This window comes from Taudactylus pleione, unplaced genomic scaffold, assembly GCF_031769625.1.
Source record: "Taudactylus pleione unplaced genomic scaffold, aTauple2 ptg000490l, whole genome shotgun sequence".
In the NCBI taxonomy this organism is placed as follows: domain Eukaryota; kingdom Metazoa; phylum Chordata; class Amphibia; order Anura; family Myobatrachidae; genus Taudactylus; species Taudactylus pleione.
The window spans coordinates 997,288-1,014,504 of record NW_028284892.1 but is presented as its reverse complement, the minus strand read 5'-3'; the positions used below and the strand labels follow the sequence as shown (position 1 = coordinate 1,014,504).

The 17,217-nt window shown below is 43.9% G+C and overlaps 1 protein-coding gene across 4 annotated transcripts in view; it reads right to left on the bottom strand.

Moving 5' to 3' along the window:
• The window catches only part of PEAR1 (platelet endothelial aggregation receptor 1), a 93,515-nt gene extending 76,744 nt beyond the window's left edge, over nt 1-16,771 (bottom strand). For 2 of the 4 annotated variants that reach the window (XM_088449635.1, XM_088449638.1), the window contains exon 1: nt 14,521-14,602. In XM_088449635.1, the coding sequence (XP_088305761.1) occupies nt 14,521-14,537 (17 nt within the window). In that variant the 5' untranslated portion in view covers nt 14,538-14,602. Of the gene's footprint in view, nt 1-14,048; nt 14,236-14,520; nt 14,603-16,474 lie in introns of those variants that run through there. The other 2 variants (XM_088449637.1, XM_088449636.1) reach the window with 2 other exon arrangements.
• Nucleotides 16,772-17,217: the final 446 nt, after the last annotated feature.

Genomic DNA, 17,217 nt, shown 5'->3' with positions numbered 1-17,217 from the left:
GAATTTACCCAAAATTCACTTTTACGCACTTTAACAAGCGAAGACAGGCTATCACTGCCAATAGATAGAGAAAGAGTGAGAGATATAACTAACGATTCACTCCCAGCTTTCCTTTCTTACCGATATTAACCACCCCCAGACCGCCCCTTCAGTCACCACCTTTCAATCCCAACACCCATTCATTGCTGCACGCAGCATATACCCCACACAATTCAAAACAGGTCTCAGTTGGTCAAAGGTGTATCGCCTCCCACACATGTGATGTCACAAAAAACGGGCCAGTCATATGACATGCGCCGCAGGGGATCAGATTGCATCACTACAAAAAGACACCCATATGAGAAATGTGGTCAGACCCACGAAAACTGCATTTTTGGGGGTTTAGCCGCATAATTGATAGTAGTGCATCCCGCCCTTGGACCGCTGTTGCCTGCATCATGTAGGATACATTTTATTATTATTACCAGTTATTTATATAGCGCACACATATTCCGCAGCGCTTTACAGATAATATTTGGCCATTCACATCAGTCCCTGCCCCAGTGGAGCTTACAATCTATATTATTTTAAAACCACCTTTGTTTAAAATGCCTTGTCATGTGTCACAGCGTAGCTCTCTAGTAAACATACCGTATCTTACAAGTAGTTGCACTGGATGCTGGTGACCCCTCGCTGTATACAGTCAGACACATGCTAGTAATTACATCGCTGTACTGTACAGTGCTGGTACTACAGTCCTGCATGGACTAATTGTGCAGCACATGCCTGGCATTCCTCTCCGCTGAGTAACAGAACAATATCACACGTCTCACCAGTCACTGACAGCAGGCTGTGGGGTTACACCCAACTCTCACACTGGCTTATTTCCTACCGAAGAGCCGGATATAGGTTAATGTGGATGGTATTTCATTAGTAAAGAGCTTATAACAGGGACACCAGTTACCCTGGTGATTCATCAGCACGTGAGGCCGGTTCTGGGCTATAGGGACTTTACACTAGCAATACAATAAACTCAAAGTGACAATTGCAATACTATTTAGGTGCACATTTTGCATGTCTGTGTAGGTAAGCGCATGGGTCAGAGATCCCAGTAAAAGCAGGAACACTACATTTTGCCCTGTCCTATTGTTTACTTATATAGCGCCACCAAGTTCCAAAGCATTGTACAGAGAATATCGGTCATTCATATCTGCTGCCCAATGCAAGGAGATTAGAGAATCAGGCAAAATGCACTTAGGCCGGGATGTACTAAGGTTGCGGTGACCATTCCGCCAGTCACCGCAACCTTACTAATCGCGTATGTACTAACATATGTTATTAGTATCGCGAAGGACAGCTCTTGCGATAAGAGCTGCCCTTTGCTAAGCAGCCGACGCCAGGTGACTGGTCTCCGTGGGACCCCGCCCCCTCCGAGCCTCGGGAGCTTCCTGTTGGTCACATGTGCAGGAAGTCCTGGGCTCCTCCTTCTCCCTGCACGAGGACCCAGGAGGAGCGCGGGCCGGCCACCATGGACAGCAGGTGAGTGGGGGCTAGCGCTGGGCGATGGCGAGGCGGCGGTGAACAGTCGGGAGCAGGTTGCGGTAAGAAGCCCATAGGCCTCTATAGGGTAATGCCAAGTTTTTCTGGCATTACCCTCTGCACCGATAAAAGTGCAGCCAGTCCTTAGTACATATGGAAATGCGGTAAAAACCCAGTTTTCGGGGGTTTTACCGCATTTTTCCTTTATTACATCCTGGCCTTGGAGGTGTAATTATATAATATATCACACACAGTGTGTAGAGATATATATATATATTTATATTTTCAAATGGGATCATTAGTATTATTTCCCTGCATTGTATAAGGCACAATGATCCCTATGGCTACATGTATTTTCTGGAAAGGATCAGTAAGATCTACTTGGTGATGTGAACACACTAACTGCTTTTGGGGCTAGTTTACATTTGGATGGAAGACAATGTGATGACACGTCTCTCTGATGTAGCAGTACTGTTCACTTTACCGCCACGCTCATAGGTGCTGCCATCACTTTCTCCCTGAAAAGGCTTTCAAAAGTAGGCAAGTGTGCCCCATACACGAGAGGGACTGGGGCAGCTCACCAGCATGATAAAAAAAAATAGGGGTGTGCTGCATAGTCACACCTGGACTGTGAGACCATGCCCCTTGTTAAGGTGCACATTGTCCTTCTCCCCAATGTTGGGAGTTAGGCGGCCCATACTCTGGGCGATTGAAAATGTACGACACCTCGGTAAGTTTTCAAATTCAGCCCGATGCATGGCATGCTGTTGTGGATGGTAAACGATGCATCTTACAAGATGCTTCGGTTACCTATTTAACGGCATGACGATCGCAGATCTTATGGTTTTTCCATAAGATCTACGATGCAGATGGTGAGGACGCGCATCACAGTCATACAGCATGCCAAAACACACGATACGCACGATTGTTGCGATCGAAATCGTGCGCAAAGTCGCCCCGTGTATGGGCCGCTTTAAGCTTTCAACCAGATAGCCATCCAATCTGGTACACTTTATACAGTAAACCACATTTACAGAGAAATTCTGAGAAGATAATGACAGCATTGACACATAATATAGATTGTAAGCTTGCGAGCAGGACCTTCCTACCTATATATCTGTCTGTTATTACCCAGTTTTGTTCTATAAATATTTCCAATTGGAAAGGGCAACGGTATATGCTGCGCTATATAAGAAACTGTTAATAAATAAAATGTGAACAGCCCTCTTGTGCTTCCATACATGGAGATTGTAAGCTCTCACAAGCAGTGTCCTTATTGCATTTCCTGTCTGCCTCCACTTTTACCAATTAAGTTTTATGCTGCAATTTTATTTAAATGAGTATTATTCTACAATGTTCAACTTAGCATGGATCACAACTGCGATTGCAGCTGTGTAAATCGCACACAGATCCGTCAGTAATCAGCAAAGCATCCTGAGACCATCCATGTGTGGGGTTGCTTCTCAGCCAAGGGAGTGGGCTCACTCACAATTTTGCCTAAGAACACAGCCATGAATAAAGAATGGTACCAATACATCCTCTAATAGCAACTTCTCCCAACCATCCAAGAACAGTTTGGTGATGAACAATGCCTTTTCCAGCATGATGGAGCACCTTGCCATAAGGCAAAAGTGATAACCAAGTGGCTCAAGGACCAAAACATCAAGATTTTGGGTCCATGGCCAGGAAACTCCCCAGACCTTAATCCCATTGAGAACTTGTGGCAATCCTCAAGAGGCGGGTGGACAAACAAAAACCCACAAATTCTGACAAACTCCAAGCATTGATTAGGCAAGAATGAGCGGCCATCAGTCAGCATGTGGCCCAGAAGTTGATTGACAGTATGCCAAGGCGAATTGCAGAGGTCTTGGAAAAGAAGGGTCAACACTGCAAATATTGACTCTTTGCATAAACTTAATGTAATTGTCAATAAAAGCCTTTGACACTGATGAACTGCTTGTAATGTTACTTCGGTATACCATAGTAACATCTGACAAAAAGGTCTAAAAACACTGAAGCAGCAAACGGTGTGAAAGGCAATACTTGTGTCAGTCTCAAAACGTTTGGCCATAGCCATATACTTGAATCGTGCTACAGCTAAAGATTGTTATTATTGTGTGCTACGGAAGAAACACCTCATTGGATCGCTGTGTCACCTGTCCTATCAGGAGCTTTCCAAGTGCACATCCACAATTGATGACCATTTGTGTTCAACTGGTGGCTCTAGACCAGTTGTGGGGAAATAAGCACCTCCCCATCCTATGATGCACCCACACTGCTTATTACCTTGTCAGCTGGGAGGAGCCTCATGTTTCTTTTGGGAGTGTGGCACTTCTGTGGCATCATAGCCAAGCGCAACACTAATTGTGCGACACTGGCATGGAGCTTATTTTTCTCATAAGTTGTTGGCGCATTACGTCAGTCAGAGTTTGGGCACCCTCTAACAATTGGCATCCTAGCCCAATAGCAGAGCTGGCCCTGTAAACTGGATTTCGAAAAGGGAGGCTCTTAGGTGTGAAATCCTATTTTGAGTGGAGTTCGCTTTTAATTAGCAGCTATCTCATTCAGCTGGACAGCTCAACAACAGCGCCGTGACTTCCTCACACTGTCAGTGTAATAACATTTGTCGCTATCTGGGATGGTCTTTCCAGTCTGTTATGTGACCTTCTGCCATAGATCTCACCTGCAGAGCACAACACAGCAAATAGGAACTTAGCGTTTGCTGAGGTCTGTCTACATGCTCTGGAACACTGGCGGCCCGTGTTGTTGTTCATAGTTTCCGCAGCCCATGTGTACATGAAGCCCAAACACCACGGACTTATCCAGGGCTGACGTATCTCAGGAAGCTCTGGCCTGCATTTCACAGTAGCGCCATAAACATAAATTAGAGATAACATTGTCAATCTAAAAGAGGAGATTTACCAGAGCTGGGCCCAGCGCTCACTGGAGCATTACATCCTCTGGCCAAAGCGACACTTTTTTTTGGCAGAATATATTGGATTTTTGGCTTAACCAAATTATCTCCTTTTGCTCAAGTTTAGTCATCTGTGAGGTTAAGAATGAAGCAAAAAAATTAAATATATATCACACACATACACGGCCAAAATTGGACACATTTTGAAATTTGAATGTTTTTCAACTGAATGCTTATAAAAAAACTGTTACACATCACGCAGTGCAATGATTCATATATCAAATGAAAGGAAATTTAATGCTAAATTCAACACAAATATTTGCATTACAAGGGAAGTTATGCTACTTTCAGTCAGACAAAGAAGCACGAGATTCAAGAAGCGGATTGTAGTAACAGCTACCACCAGCCAATCGGAATCGTCGTTCTGAGGACCAATCAGCTGTCGTTTATGAGCGGGTGCAAGGTCATGTTCAAAGGTGGGAAAGGTCAGTTTGGCTGTTTCATTTTGCAGAATAAAGGGGGGAGACAGAGAGACAGAGATCCAGGATTGTTGTGTTATGTGAAAATGGTCGTTTGTATGCAGCAATTGCGGGAGAAGTTGGTGAGAATGTGACATCAGGAGTACGAAAGTTTTTTTTACGCTATCAGAAAACACAATCGATACAAACCAAAAGGAAAAGGCCGGAAAAAGTGTACAACAGCTGTTGATTATAGGAGACTAAAACAAATTTGCGTCAGGGACAGATGGATGTCATCTGCGGCCATTAGCAGTGAACTGAGTGCAACTAGTGTTTTTGTCAGTGCAAGAACGGTACAGAGAAGACTAACGGAGGTTGGCCTAAAAGGTAGGATTCCCCGAAAAAAGCCATTGCTGAATAAAAAGCAGCGGCAGAAACAAATACAGTGGGCGAAAGAACACATTGCATGGACAGAAGGTCAGTGGAAACAAGTGATAAGGAGTGACGAAACTAAGATATCGATATCTGGTAGTGATGGGAGAAAATGTGTGAGACATCTTGTTGGGGGAAGAGGTACATCCAGATTGCATTCAAGCGACAAAGAATCCTACAAGTGTTATGATCTGGGCATGTATGACAGCAGATGCTGTAGGCCGTCGTTATGTCATAGATGGCACACTGACACCATCCTACAAGTGTTATGATCTGGGCATGTATGACAGCAGATGCTGTAGGCCGTCGTTATGTTATAGATGGTACACTGAACAGCAGAAAGTACATTGACACCATCCTACAACCAAAACTTCTACCTTTATCAGGGATCTTTTGCCAGATAATGCCCCATTTTTTTTCCCCAGCAGAATTCAGCTCCCTGCCACACTGCACGGACATGCAAACAGTGGTTCACGGAGAATGACATACAGGTGCTGGGATGGCCAGGAAACAGCCCAGACCTGGACCCCATAGAACATTTGTGGTTCAGTTTGAAAAAACTGGTACATCTGAGGCATACTTGCCTACTCTCCCGGGACTGTCAGGAGCCTCCCGAAAATCGGGTGCCGCTCCCGACACCCCACAAGACTAGGCAAGTCCCCCGGAAAGCCCCGCTAACCCCCACGCCAGCTGCAAAATTGGGTGGTGCGGGGGTGTGATGACGTGATTCGCGTCATCGTAGCCCCGCCCCCTGCCTTATGCCAGTAATATTGGCATTATAAAGCGGGGGGCGAGGCCACTATGACGCGATAACGTCGGCACGTCCCCACTACGCCTATTTGACCCGCCCCCATCCTCCCTGCTGGACGGACCTGCCAGCCCCCTCCTGGATTCCCCTGCCGAAATGTCGGCAAGTATGATCTGAGGTATCCATCCAATAAATGCAATTAATTGAGGATATAATTGTCTCATGGCACCACATAAGAAGGAAGAGCTCCAAACATTGGTTGGCTTAATGCCACGTCGCTGTGCTGCAAAAAATGAAAAAATGAAGGCTACCCAACGAAATACTGAGTGTGAAAATCCCTGTGTACTTATGATGTTACTGTCCTAAGTGTTGTTTTCATTGCATAACTTCCCTTGTAATGGAAATATTTGACCTCTGTTTATTGTGCTGAATTCAGCATTACATTTCCTTTCATTTGATATATGAATCATTTCACTGCGTGAAGTATAACAGTTTTTATAAGCATTTAAAGTTGAAAAAAAATTAAAATATCAAAAAGTGTCTGCAGTTGAGAATAGATATATATATATATATATACACACACAAAATTATTCCTCTTACTTGCCTACTCACAGCTCTATGCCAGCCCTGCCCATATGTGATGTCATGATGCCTAGGCAAGGGGCGGGGCCATAGGTATCAGGACGTAGAGCACTGCCTGGAGCATCCCCAAGCATGTGGGCAGCTCTACAGCACCACTACTGGCTGCTGGGCGCCAGGTACACTGCAAGTCAAATGCAGGTCAGCAACAGCAATGGCTCCACATGTCCGCTTTAGGAGGTTTGATAAATATCCCCCTTAGTCATAGGTTGGGCTTTAGGCAGGCACCTATGTTGCTTTACCGATAATCTATCATTGACACAATTACAGAGCTATATCGCCATGTAATTACTCACTGATGAATCCAGAGAGGATGGCTGAATGTACCAGCTATAAAGCAGTTTAACCCTGGTACTCTGGAACTTTGCACTACAAGTCCATGACATAAAGCCAATGTTCTGATTATAGAAATATGCAGAAAGTTTCCATTACCAATCTGCATTCCAAAGTGTTTGAAGCTGAGGCCATAGAGGGAATTCTAATCATATAAAACACCACTTGTTTACTTCATGCATCTTTGCAAGAATTCAAATCTCTTATTGGGGGCAAGACTTGGCACAGGTGCTAGCGTCCTCCACACTGACATCACAGCTCCTCCTGCTTCTGGTTCAACAGTTACAGAAACCCTGACAGCATCCTTTTCTCCCCTGGTCAGGAGACACTTGTTAGGCGTGGATTACAATCCTTGGTCCATTGTAGTCTGTGGGTTTATACAGCTGATCATCCACTATGATGACCTATGCAGGAGATCGTTCCTGGAAGCTGGACCTTAGTGCGTTATATCTGATTGTTGGCTTGAACTGTCTTTTCAATCTTGTTGCTCTCTGACTTGACCTTTGCCTGTGTCCTGATTTAGCCACCAGTCCTGACCCAGGATTGTATACCAACTTGATGTGCCTGCTGTCAGCCCCAATCCTTGAAAGTCTCTGCCCACAGGGGCATGTCTATAATGGGTGCAGGGTGTGTGGTGCACACGGGCCCAGGGGGGGCCCGCACTGCACACCCTGCACCCATATTATTTAAAACTTCTCTCCAAGGTCCCACGCTGTACAAAAAGCCAGAAAAATGGCTGAAGCGGCCATTTTACCGGCGTTAAGCACGGTAGACTCCAGGCACTCTAGTGCCCAGGGTCTACTAATGCTCTGGGGCCAGCCAGCCGCATCAGTTGGCTGCCGGTAGGAGAAGGGGCCCCGGAAGGGGGATGCACACGGGCCCCCTCTAAAAAGACTCCCCTGCCTGCCCATATTCCGTCTGAGCTAGTATTTATTGATAACTTAGTTCTGTTTCAGTCCCATTCACTTCTGCTCCTTCAGTGTCAAACTTGAATACTCTGCAATATCTTGGGGTGATCTCAGATTTCTTTGTTATTAACTTTTTGATAAATGGAGACAAGGTGAGAAAAGCCCAATCTCCGGTGAAAAGTCAGATGCACGGCTTTTCTCTGTATACTAAATAGACCTTGTCGTCATCTTTAATTACAAAACAAAAAAGGGAATAACTGTAGAGAAAGTTGGACAGTTGTATTAAAAAAAAAAAATTTGTACCATCAAGAAGGTGGTGCATAACTAGTTATTTGTGGGCCCCATAAACATTTGTAAGGACCCCCATTTCACAAACTTGGGGCAGGCAAGGAAGACAGGCCTCCCTCAACTGTGGGCAGGGTCGGCAACAGAAAACTTGGGGCCCAGCACACTTTTTGGGGTCCCCCATTCCTCCTTGGAAGGTACAAGATGATCAACCATCTGCTCATATCCCCCCTCATCCAGCACCCCCCCCCCACTTGTCTTTTCGATTCTAGCCATTGCTCACTCATCTTCTGCCATTCAGCGACACATTGCCATGCATGAGGAATCGCAAAATGAAGAAAGATTTTTTTGGGCAGGATTTTAACACTTGAATTGCCTTCAGGCTCTTCTATCAGATCCAATTTTATTTGGTCCCCAAAAACTTCTGTTTTTGGGCAAACACACATGGGGGGGGGATGACGACATCACACCCCACCCTCTAAGGGGCTGACAGAACACAGTGCCAGGGCAAATAGGTTTATCTTCTAAAGGGGGCCGTGGCCACACCTCCGATAAGTGCAGGCTTCGTGGTTAATTTAATTAGCCCAGGGGATCAAAGTGCCACTGCTAATTTAATTCCCTCCTTAGGCTGAAAAATCCAATAATTACTGTACAATGATTGGGAAAAAAATAATTAGTTTGTTGCCATAAGATAATTAAAAACAACATCCTATGCATATAGATATTTTGCTCAAAATAAAAAAATAATAAAACAAAACCACATATGAACTATGAAATGGGGACGAGACACAAATCTGCCTGGCTTATCCCATTGGTAATCTGGACTTCAGTTTCTCATATCTGAAATTGGCAGCAGATGTCTTGAACATGTTGTCACTTCAGATTTCCACATGTCTACACGCTGCCGCAACAGGACATGAAAGTCTGCAGTCACCGGGCTGTGTAGCTATAATTAGTAGAGGACATAATGTGGTGACTTTACCACAATAAGGGCAATCGGATAAAGAAAAAATAAAATACATACATACATAATACACTACTAAAGAAAGGGCAAAGCACAAGTCTTTCATTCTCCTAATTAGAGCATTTTAGTCCAAAAGGTGCATACACACACACAACGATTTTGTTACCAACTATTTTCTGTCAGATTTTTTAAAGTGTAATGAACGATTTTTTTGAACTACAAACGATTTTTGCATATTCCCTTAATGAAAATCATTGCGTTGGTCAGTCTGACTGCACTACAAACGTGAACGCGCATGAACGATAATCGTTAATAGTTTTAAGTTAGAAAGTGAACGATTTTTTCAACGATGAACGATATAGTTTATCGATAATCGTTCAAAAAATCATGTGTGTATGCACCTAAAGGGTTAAAAAAAAAAAAATTACACCTCTTTGAATAAAAATAAAAAAAATATTTAGAGTTACTATTATATTGGCCTCTTCTGCACAAGAGGTTCATTTTCCTCGATATCAACATCTTATTGTGCCCGAGAGGCAGTTAATAAATGTCCTATCTGACTTCCCCTTCTGCTGCAGGCTGATATCACGTACTGGTGGCGGGTGACAGACTGAAGACGCAGGATCTCTGGTGTCCTTGCGTGACATCACAGAACCTCGCACACTTCATCGTTAAGCCCCTGTGCAATCTTTGGTGACTCAATGTCACACTTTTGCATTCAATAAAATATATCCCGAACTTTTTCTCAGAGCTCATAGTCACCATGTCAGAAGGGTTATGGGAAAACATTTAAAGCTGCCCTTCACATATAAAGTGCTTATGGGAAACTGGGTTCATGTTTTTCCACAGTAAATTTAATTTGATGAGAACATGAAGTGCTTGAGGAAGATGCCAGCATCCCATCGTAATATAGTTACGTGGTTATGAGCGAGGAGTTATCACATGTCACTCTTCACGGAGTGATTACCCAAAGTGACTTATAGGTCGCTTACACATTTGGTGGCCACTTATGAAGAGCATATGATGTGCAATGGAGAACATCTTGGTTTTACATCCAGTGCACATCACAGCGACACCTCTGCAACGTAAAGATGCGCCGTACGAAAAAAATAAATAAAAATAATTCACAAATCAGGAGCTGAATAAGGACTCTATGGTGAAGGTATAAAGTCTTCTATAAAAAGAGCATAATATAAGGGGCAAGTTGCTATAGCAACCAGTCAACTTATAGCGATCATCTAGTACATTCTATAAAGTGATAGCAAGCAGCCGATTGGTTGCTACGGGCCAAGTTTGGACACTATTTTTTAGGTTTGATAAATCTCCCCCTACGCCAGATGGAAAAAAACAAACAAAAAAAAACCTCTGTACAAACAACCAATGTAAAGGCCCCCATACTGTACATGTTCGATTTAACAGGTTTGCAAATCTGAAATTTAACATGTATAATTTCAGCAATTCTCTAACGCAGGGGTTCCCAACCACGGTCCTCAAGGCACACTAACAGTCCAGGTTTTAAGGATAGCCATACTTGAGCACAGGTGACTTAATTAGTACCTCAGTTATTTTGATTTAACCATCTGTGCTTAAGCATGGATAACTCTAAAACCAGGACTGTTGGTGTGCCTTGAGGACTGAGGTTGGGAATCACTGCTCTAACGGATTGCGGAACATAGACAGCCGCCGGTAGGCATTTCTGACCGGCAGATCTGTGTTTCCAATCCCATCGCAGGATATAAAAATATATATAAAAAAGTGCAACAACATAATCGCTGATCTGTAGTAGAGTAAATGTAAGAGGACAATGCATACAGTATACCAAGTTTGTTTGCAGACCGTAAATCAAACACTGAGAAGTCCTTTCATTATGATAATTAGGTACCCAACTCGCTGCAAGCAGCAGTAGTGGATAGAAAGCCACCGGAGCAATTCAACATTGCTCCGGTGCGGAGACAGCTAGCTGCCCCTACAAAGTCATTCATTGCTGCGCATACGTGAACATCGGTTCACGCATATGTGACCTCCGGCGGAAGGAGCCAGATGGGGGCATAGGGATCCGAATGAATCCAACTTCGCAACCAGAGACTCCTTCCCATATGAAGGAGCTGCGGTCCGGGAACAAATGCCATCTGAAGATGGCATAAATTCCCAAACTCAAACTCTGAAAATATTTTCGGAGCTGGATGAATGTAGGTCCTTATACTAGTCTATGGGGATGGTGGGCCAGAAATGAGCTCAGAGGGACGACAACGAATTTTATTTATAGGGCGCCACAAGTGGTCCACAGCGCCGTACATACAGTAAAGGGTACACAGAACATTACATTACAATACAGTAACCAAAATATAAACAGAACACAAGTAACAATTAGCAACACAATTCTCCATACACAATACAGCTGGGAAGGTGAAGACTGTCCTAGAAGTGCTAGAGAAGAAGGCTGTGAGACAGTGGGGAGGAGGACCCTGCTCCTAGAAGCTTACAATCTAGATATCAGTGATACCTCCCGACTTACCTGTATAATGAATAGCTCGATCCTTCATTTACACAAAAGTAGGTGAAAATGTAATAATTTGTAGAATTTAAGTGATGAATACACACCCGGGTCCCCTCTCTCGTTTTCAGCTTGGGATAAAGTGCATCACGAGGGTCTTTACTAAACAAACAGAACATCATCACTACTATACCAGGAGTACATACACCCAGTTCTCCCCTGATCTTCCATATGTGTACACCCAATTCCTCCCGTGAGTACAAGTTTATCTTTCATCTCCCTTATTTTGCATTGGTATTCTCATCCCATGTTTTTTACTACTGGTCATCCTGTCTCTTCTTGTTCAGTGTAAGTGAACGCAGCAGTCACAGGCCAAGGCCCAAGCTTAATGAAGATGGTTCCGTCACATCCCGCACAGCTCAGGAAACAGACTGATAAACACAACCTGTGACTCCTCCAACACTTGTTCAGCTGCGGATCAGTCTACAAAGTCGCTGTCACAATTAATTTGATGCTGTACAGCTGTAATATAAATTGCTACAGATAAACTCCATGCAAATAAGATCCTATGGTGCCTATTTATCAAAGGACAAAAAAAAATAAAAAAAATTAAGTTTGACGGTGAAAATGGGTATTTGAGACAGCAAAAGGACTGGTCTTCAATTCGCCTAATATACTTCTGGCAGAGGTACCAAAACTCCGCCATTACAGTCCACGTTTCAAAGTATATCCATGCTTAAGCACAGGTGACTTAACTGGAAACTCAGCCAATCTGATTTAGCCATCTGGACTCAAGAATAGATATCCTTAAAATGTGGACTGTATTGGTGGGGTTTGGAAAGCTCTGACTAATGGGGTTACAGTTAACACTTGCTATTGCATAAGGCAGTGGTTCTCAAACTCGGTCCTCAGGACCCCACACAGGTCACGTTTTCCAGATCACCCAGCAGGTGCACAGATGTAGTCATTACTCACTAACATTTTAAAAGATCCACAGGTGGTTCTAATTACTTAACTTGTGATTCTGTGAGGAGACCTGGAAAACATGCAGTTTGGGGTCCTGAGGACAGAGTTTGAGAACCTGTGGCATAGGGGATACCATTTATCAAGTGGTTCCGGATGAAACGTCATCAGTAAACAGGTTAACAAGCAAGAGGTCAACACCAAATGGTTGACAGTCAGTCGACAGGGACAAGAGATCAACACAAAAATGGTTGACACTTATTTTAGTTTTTCAGGTTTAAGCACGATATATAGACCATACCCTTGTCAGCCTTTTGTCCATGTCGACCATTTTATTGTCGATCTAATGGACACACCCCTCCACACATGCTCCTACTCCCCACAAATTTCACCATAACAGAACAGAGGCCTCTGGAGCAATACATCTCACACACAACTCTGGATAACTTTGGCCATGGCAGGGGAGTATCGAGGTAATAAGTTGCTGATTAACAGAGCAGCGAAAATGGACACAAAAAATAGGTCCCTATAGATCGGCCTCTAGGAGAGGCAAACAATGAAGATATGCCCAACTTCATAATGGTACAATCAATGTATGCAGAGCAGCTGCTCAGCATATGTAGGTCTCCTGCACACTGACATGGCACAGGACAAGCTGGAGGTGCTGGTCAGGGGCACATTTATACCTGTAGGGCATTCTTGCCCATGAATTGGGGGAAGGTGCAGAGGAACAGTACATTGTTATACAGATTAATAACATGGTGATACAGAATAGCAGCCTGGATATCCTGAGAAACAATGGGAAAATTACTACCTCAATTGTCTTGGAGGCCCTACAGTTGTTATAACACATGTACCCGGACTATGAAAGACACAAAAACCCACCTTTAACCAGGGACAACTACGAGTTACACAAGTTTTGTGGCAGATTAAAAGGTGCCCACACACATGGCGATCTGCACACGATGAGCCGATGTGTACGCTTTCCCTTGAAACTCTCCCTGGCAGCTCTGCACACGATTTGGTGTCTAATCTTCAAACGATCTCTCCTGCATCCAGGACTGTCACAGTGCATCGTGTCCTAGATTGTCAGATCTGCCCTACTGCACGTCAGATCTGACGATGCGATGTGCGACAAACGGTGGCGCGTATCGCATCGTGAGTGGGGACTCACGATTTAGCCATATTTTACACGATCTGTCGTTCCATTGTGTCGGAATTGGCCAGATCGGGTAAAATATCACTATGTGTGTGGCCAGCTTTAGACTAGGCCAAATCCAGACTTGTAGTCAGTCAGCCACATAACCTGTATAATTCATAGGTGTCCCAGTGTAAAGGGATAGTATGGCAAGAGAGATATAGAATATATTTGTAGAAAAGGAGGACACTCACCATTGGATCCAGCTTAAAAGTCAGACAATATTTTATAACACACCACCAAGTGCGTTGCACAGAAGTCACCACAAACGCAGCCGATATTTTTGGTCCTATAGTGCAGAACCTCTGTAAAGACTCTCACCAGGACCAGCTTCCCATAACCAGCACATAGACAGAATGAGACACACTACCTTAAACACTCAGTGGCTATGTGTGCCTGCTTCAATAGAATACAGGTGCAGTTAGCTAGCAATTAACAACAGGCTTAACCCTATGGGGAGTTTATGATCGACCCATAGCCCACCAATAAAGTTATATACATAGGTAAAAGGGTTATTTACAAATAAGGTATTCAGCCTACAGTAGATTCCAATGGCACCCCCAATAATTGTGTGTGTGCATACTATTTGCTTTGCAAAATAAGCACTTTTTATGTCATTTATGGTCTGATAAAACCCATCAATCACACTATTTATTTATTTCTTACCGTGGATGATAAATCATATAAGGTTACTTGCATAGAACAGTGGTTCTCAAACTCGGTCCTCCGGACCCCACACAGGTCACCCAGCAGGTGCACAGGTGTATTAATTACTCACTGACACATTTTAAAAGATCCACAGGAGGAGCTAATTATTTCACTTGAGATACTATTAGGAAACCTGGAAAACATGCAATGTTTGGGGTCCTGAGGACTGAGTTTGAGAACCTGTGGCATGGAGTAATTGGGGTATATTTACTAAAATGCAGGTTTTTAGAAGTGGAGATGTTGCCCATAGCAACCAATCAGATTGTAGCTATTATCTTCTAGAAGGTGCTAGATCAGTGTTGGCTAACCTTGACACGCCAGCTGTTATGGAACTACATAACCCAGCATGCACTGCTACAGTTTTGCTATTAGGGCATGCTAAAACTGTGGCAGGGCATGCTGGGATATATAGTTCCACAACAGCTGGAGTGTCAAGGTTAGCCAACACTGTGCTAGATAAATAAGTAGAATCTGATTGGTTGCTATGGGCACATCTCCACTTCTAAAAACCAGCATTTTAGTAAATATAACCCCTATGTGTTTTTATAAGAACCTCAGGAAACTAGAAATCGTCCGTGGCATCTAGGCCACAGGCAACGTTACAGCCTTATTGGCGATTGTACGGAGCACAGTGGAAAGTGACAAGACAGTGATAACCAATGCCATACCGCGCATTCCAGCAACACACATGTACACGTGTGCACTATAGATCATGATGCAGAGGTGGGTGCAGTTCATGCACGGCTGCCATTTTCTCACAGATTCGCAAGTGCAAAAATATGCAAATGACAGCTGGAGCATTCCTGCGATGCCCGTTTTGCGTATCTAAGCAATACTCAGCTACGCTGGTGGTTTCAATCACTCCACCATCAACACGCCATCAGTCACAACATAACACGGCCATGACACTCCCATAACACGCCAATGACATCACCTTTTGCGATCACTTTAGGTCACCTCCCAGTCTCCACTCTGAAATGTCCATGGATTGCAGACGCTGTCTCAGGTCACATTGATGTCGTACGCAAATGCCTACGCCATCGCACACATGCGCGGTAAGGGTTTTCTACACTTTTTGAGCAAGTGAAGTAGCAAATAATTGCTCAACTGATAAAACATCGGTACTGTGTGCACCTCTACATCAGGCTCTATTGTCTCTTACATTTCAGTAAAACTGCTGGGAGCTTATTCCATGTCTCTACTACACCTTCTCATACTGCAGCAACGTGAGAAATGCAGTCAAACCCTGACAATGCACTAAGCCGACTTGGATGCGGTGGGTAACGCCATCTTCTGATGGCATTACCCTATAGAAGCCTATGGGATTCTAATTGGAGAGTGCTGTGAGAGGGATCCCTCCCAGCACGCTCTACGGCGTGCACGTCCTTCTGCGTAGTCCAGAGGGACTCCTGGGTCATCAAATAACTGATCACCTGGCTTCATTGAAGATCAGGTATGTACCCAGAATCCTTTGCTTGTAATTTTAGTATAGAGACAGATAGCCAATACCATGATAGGTATTGGCACAGACGGTGTAATGGTTAGCATAACTGCCTCACAGCACTGAGGCCGTGGGTTCGATATCCACTATGGCCCTAACTGTGTGGAGTTTGTATATTCTCCCTGTGTTTGCATGGGTTCCTCCGGGTGCTCCGGTTTCCTCCCACACTCCAAAAATATGCTGGTAGGTTAATTGTCTCCCAACAAAATTACCCCCTAGTGTGTAGGTGTGTGGGCATGTGGTAAGGAATATAGATTGTAAGCTCCACTGGGGCAGGGACTGAAGTGAATGGCCAAATATTCCCTGTAAAGCGCTGCGGAATATGTGTGCGCTATATAAATAACTGATAATAAGTAAATAAATAAATGATACCTGCATCAGAGCATGTAGTAATATTTCATCTGTACTCACATTTCTGCTATTTGTCTCCAGTGTAGAAGAACTTCGGTTCTGATCCTTAGGATGTACACGATGGATGCCTGCTTTCCGTAAGGTGAGAAGTCCCCAGGAGTGCCGGAGATGGAGAAAAGACTCGTGAGCTTCCTCGATAAAATCCGTCTCTACGAGCCAGAGATACGGACATAAGTTTGGAGTCCAGTTTTGAAATAACAAGGAGAGAAAGAGGCTGTGCGCTATCTGGGGCTGGGAGGAGGGGGCTGCAGGAAAAGTGTTGGAGCTGAGAATTTACAGGAAGTTTTGACAAGGAAGCTCTACAAAGGATGCAATTAGGCAAAACTTATGTGTGTGTTTTAGGCAGAGATTGTGGACAAACTAATAGGACACACAGAAATGGGACGGGAGGAGTTTGGGGGGAGAGCTTGGAGTGGGTGAGTCTAACCATGCAGATTCTCCCAGACTAGCAATGCTTTATTAAATCCACCAAAGTTTTATATCACTATAATACACCGTTGAAAGTATTTGTAAAATAAATTACATTATATGATCGCTGCATCATAAGATAAACATTAATTTAGAGCAGAAACTGCAGACAGAAGTGGGGGTACCTCCAGGTGAGTGGGTCTCAACTTACATAAATAAATAAATTAATGTATGTGCTATTATTATGTAGCATAACAGTATGCAATTATATGACCCAAAGTGGGTGCTATAATCATGTAGCGTTAGGGACACCGGTACAGAGACGCCTTGATGAG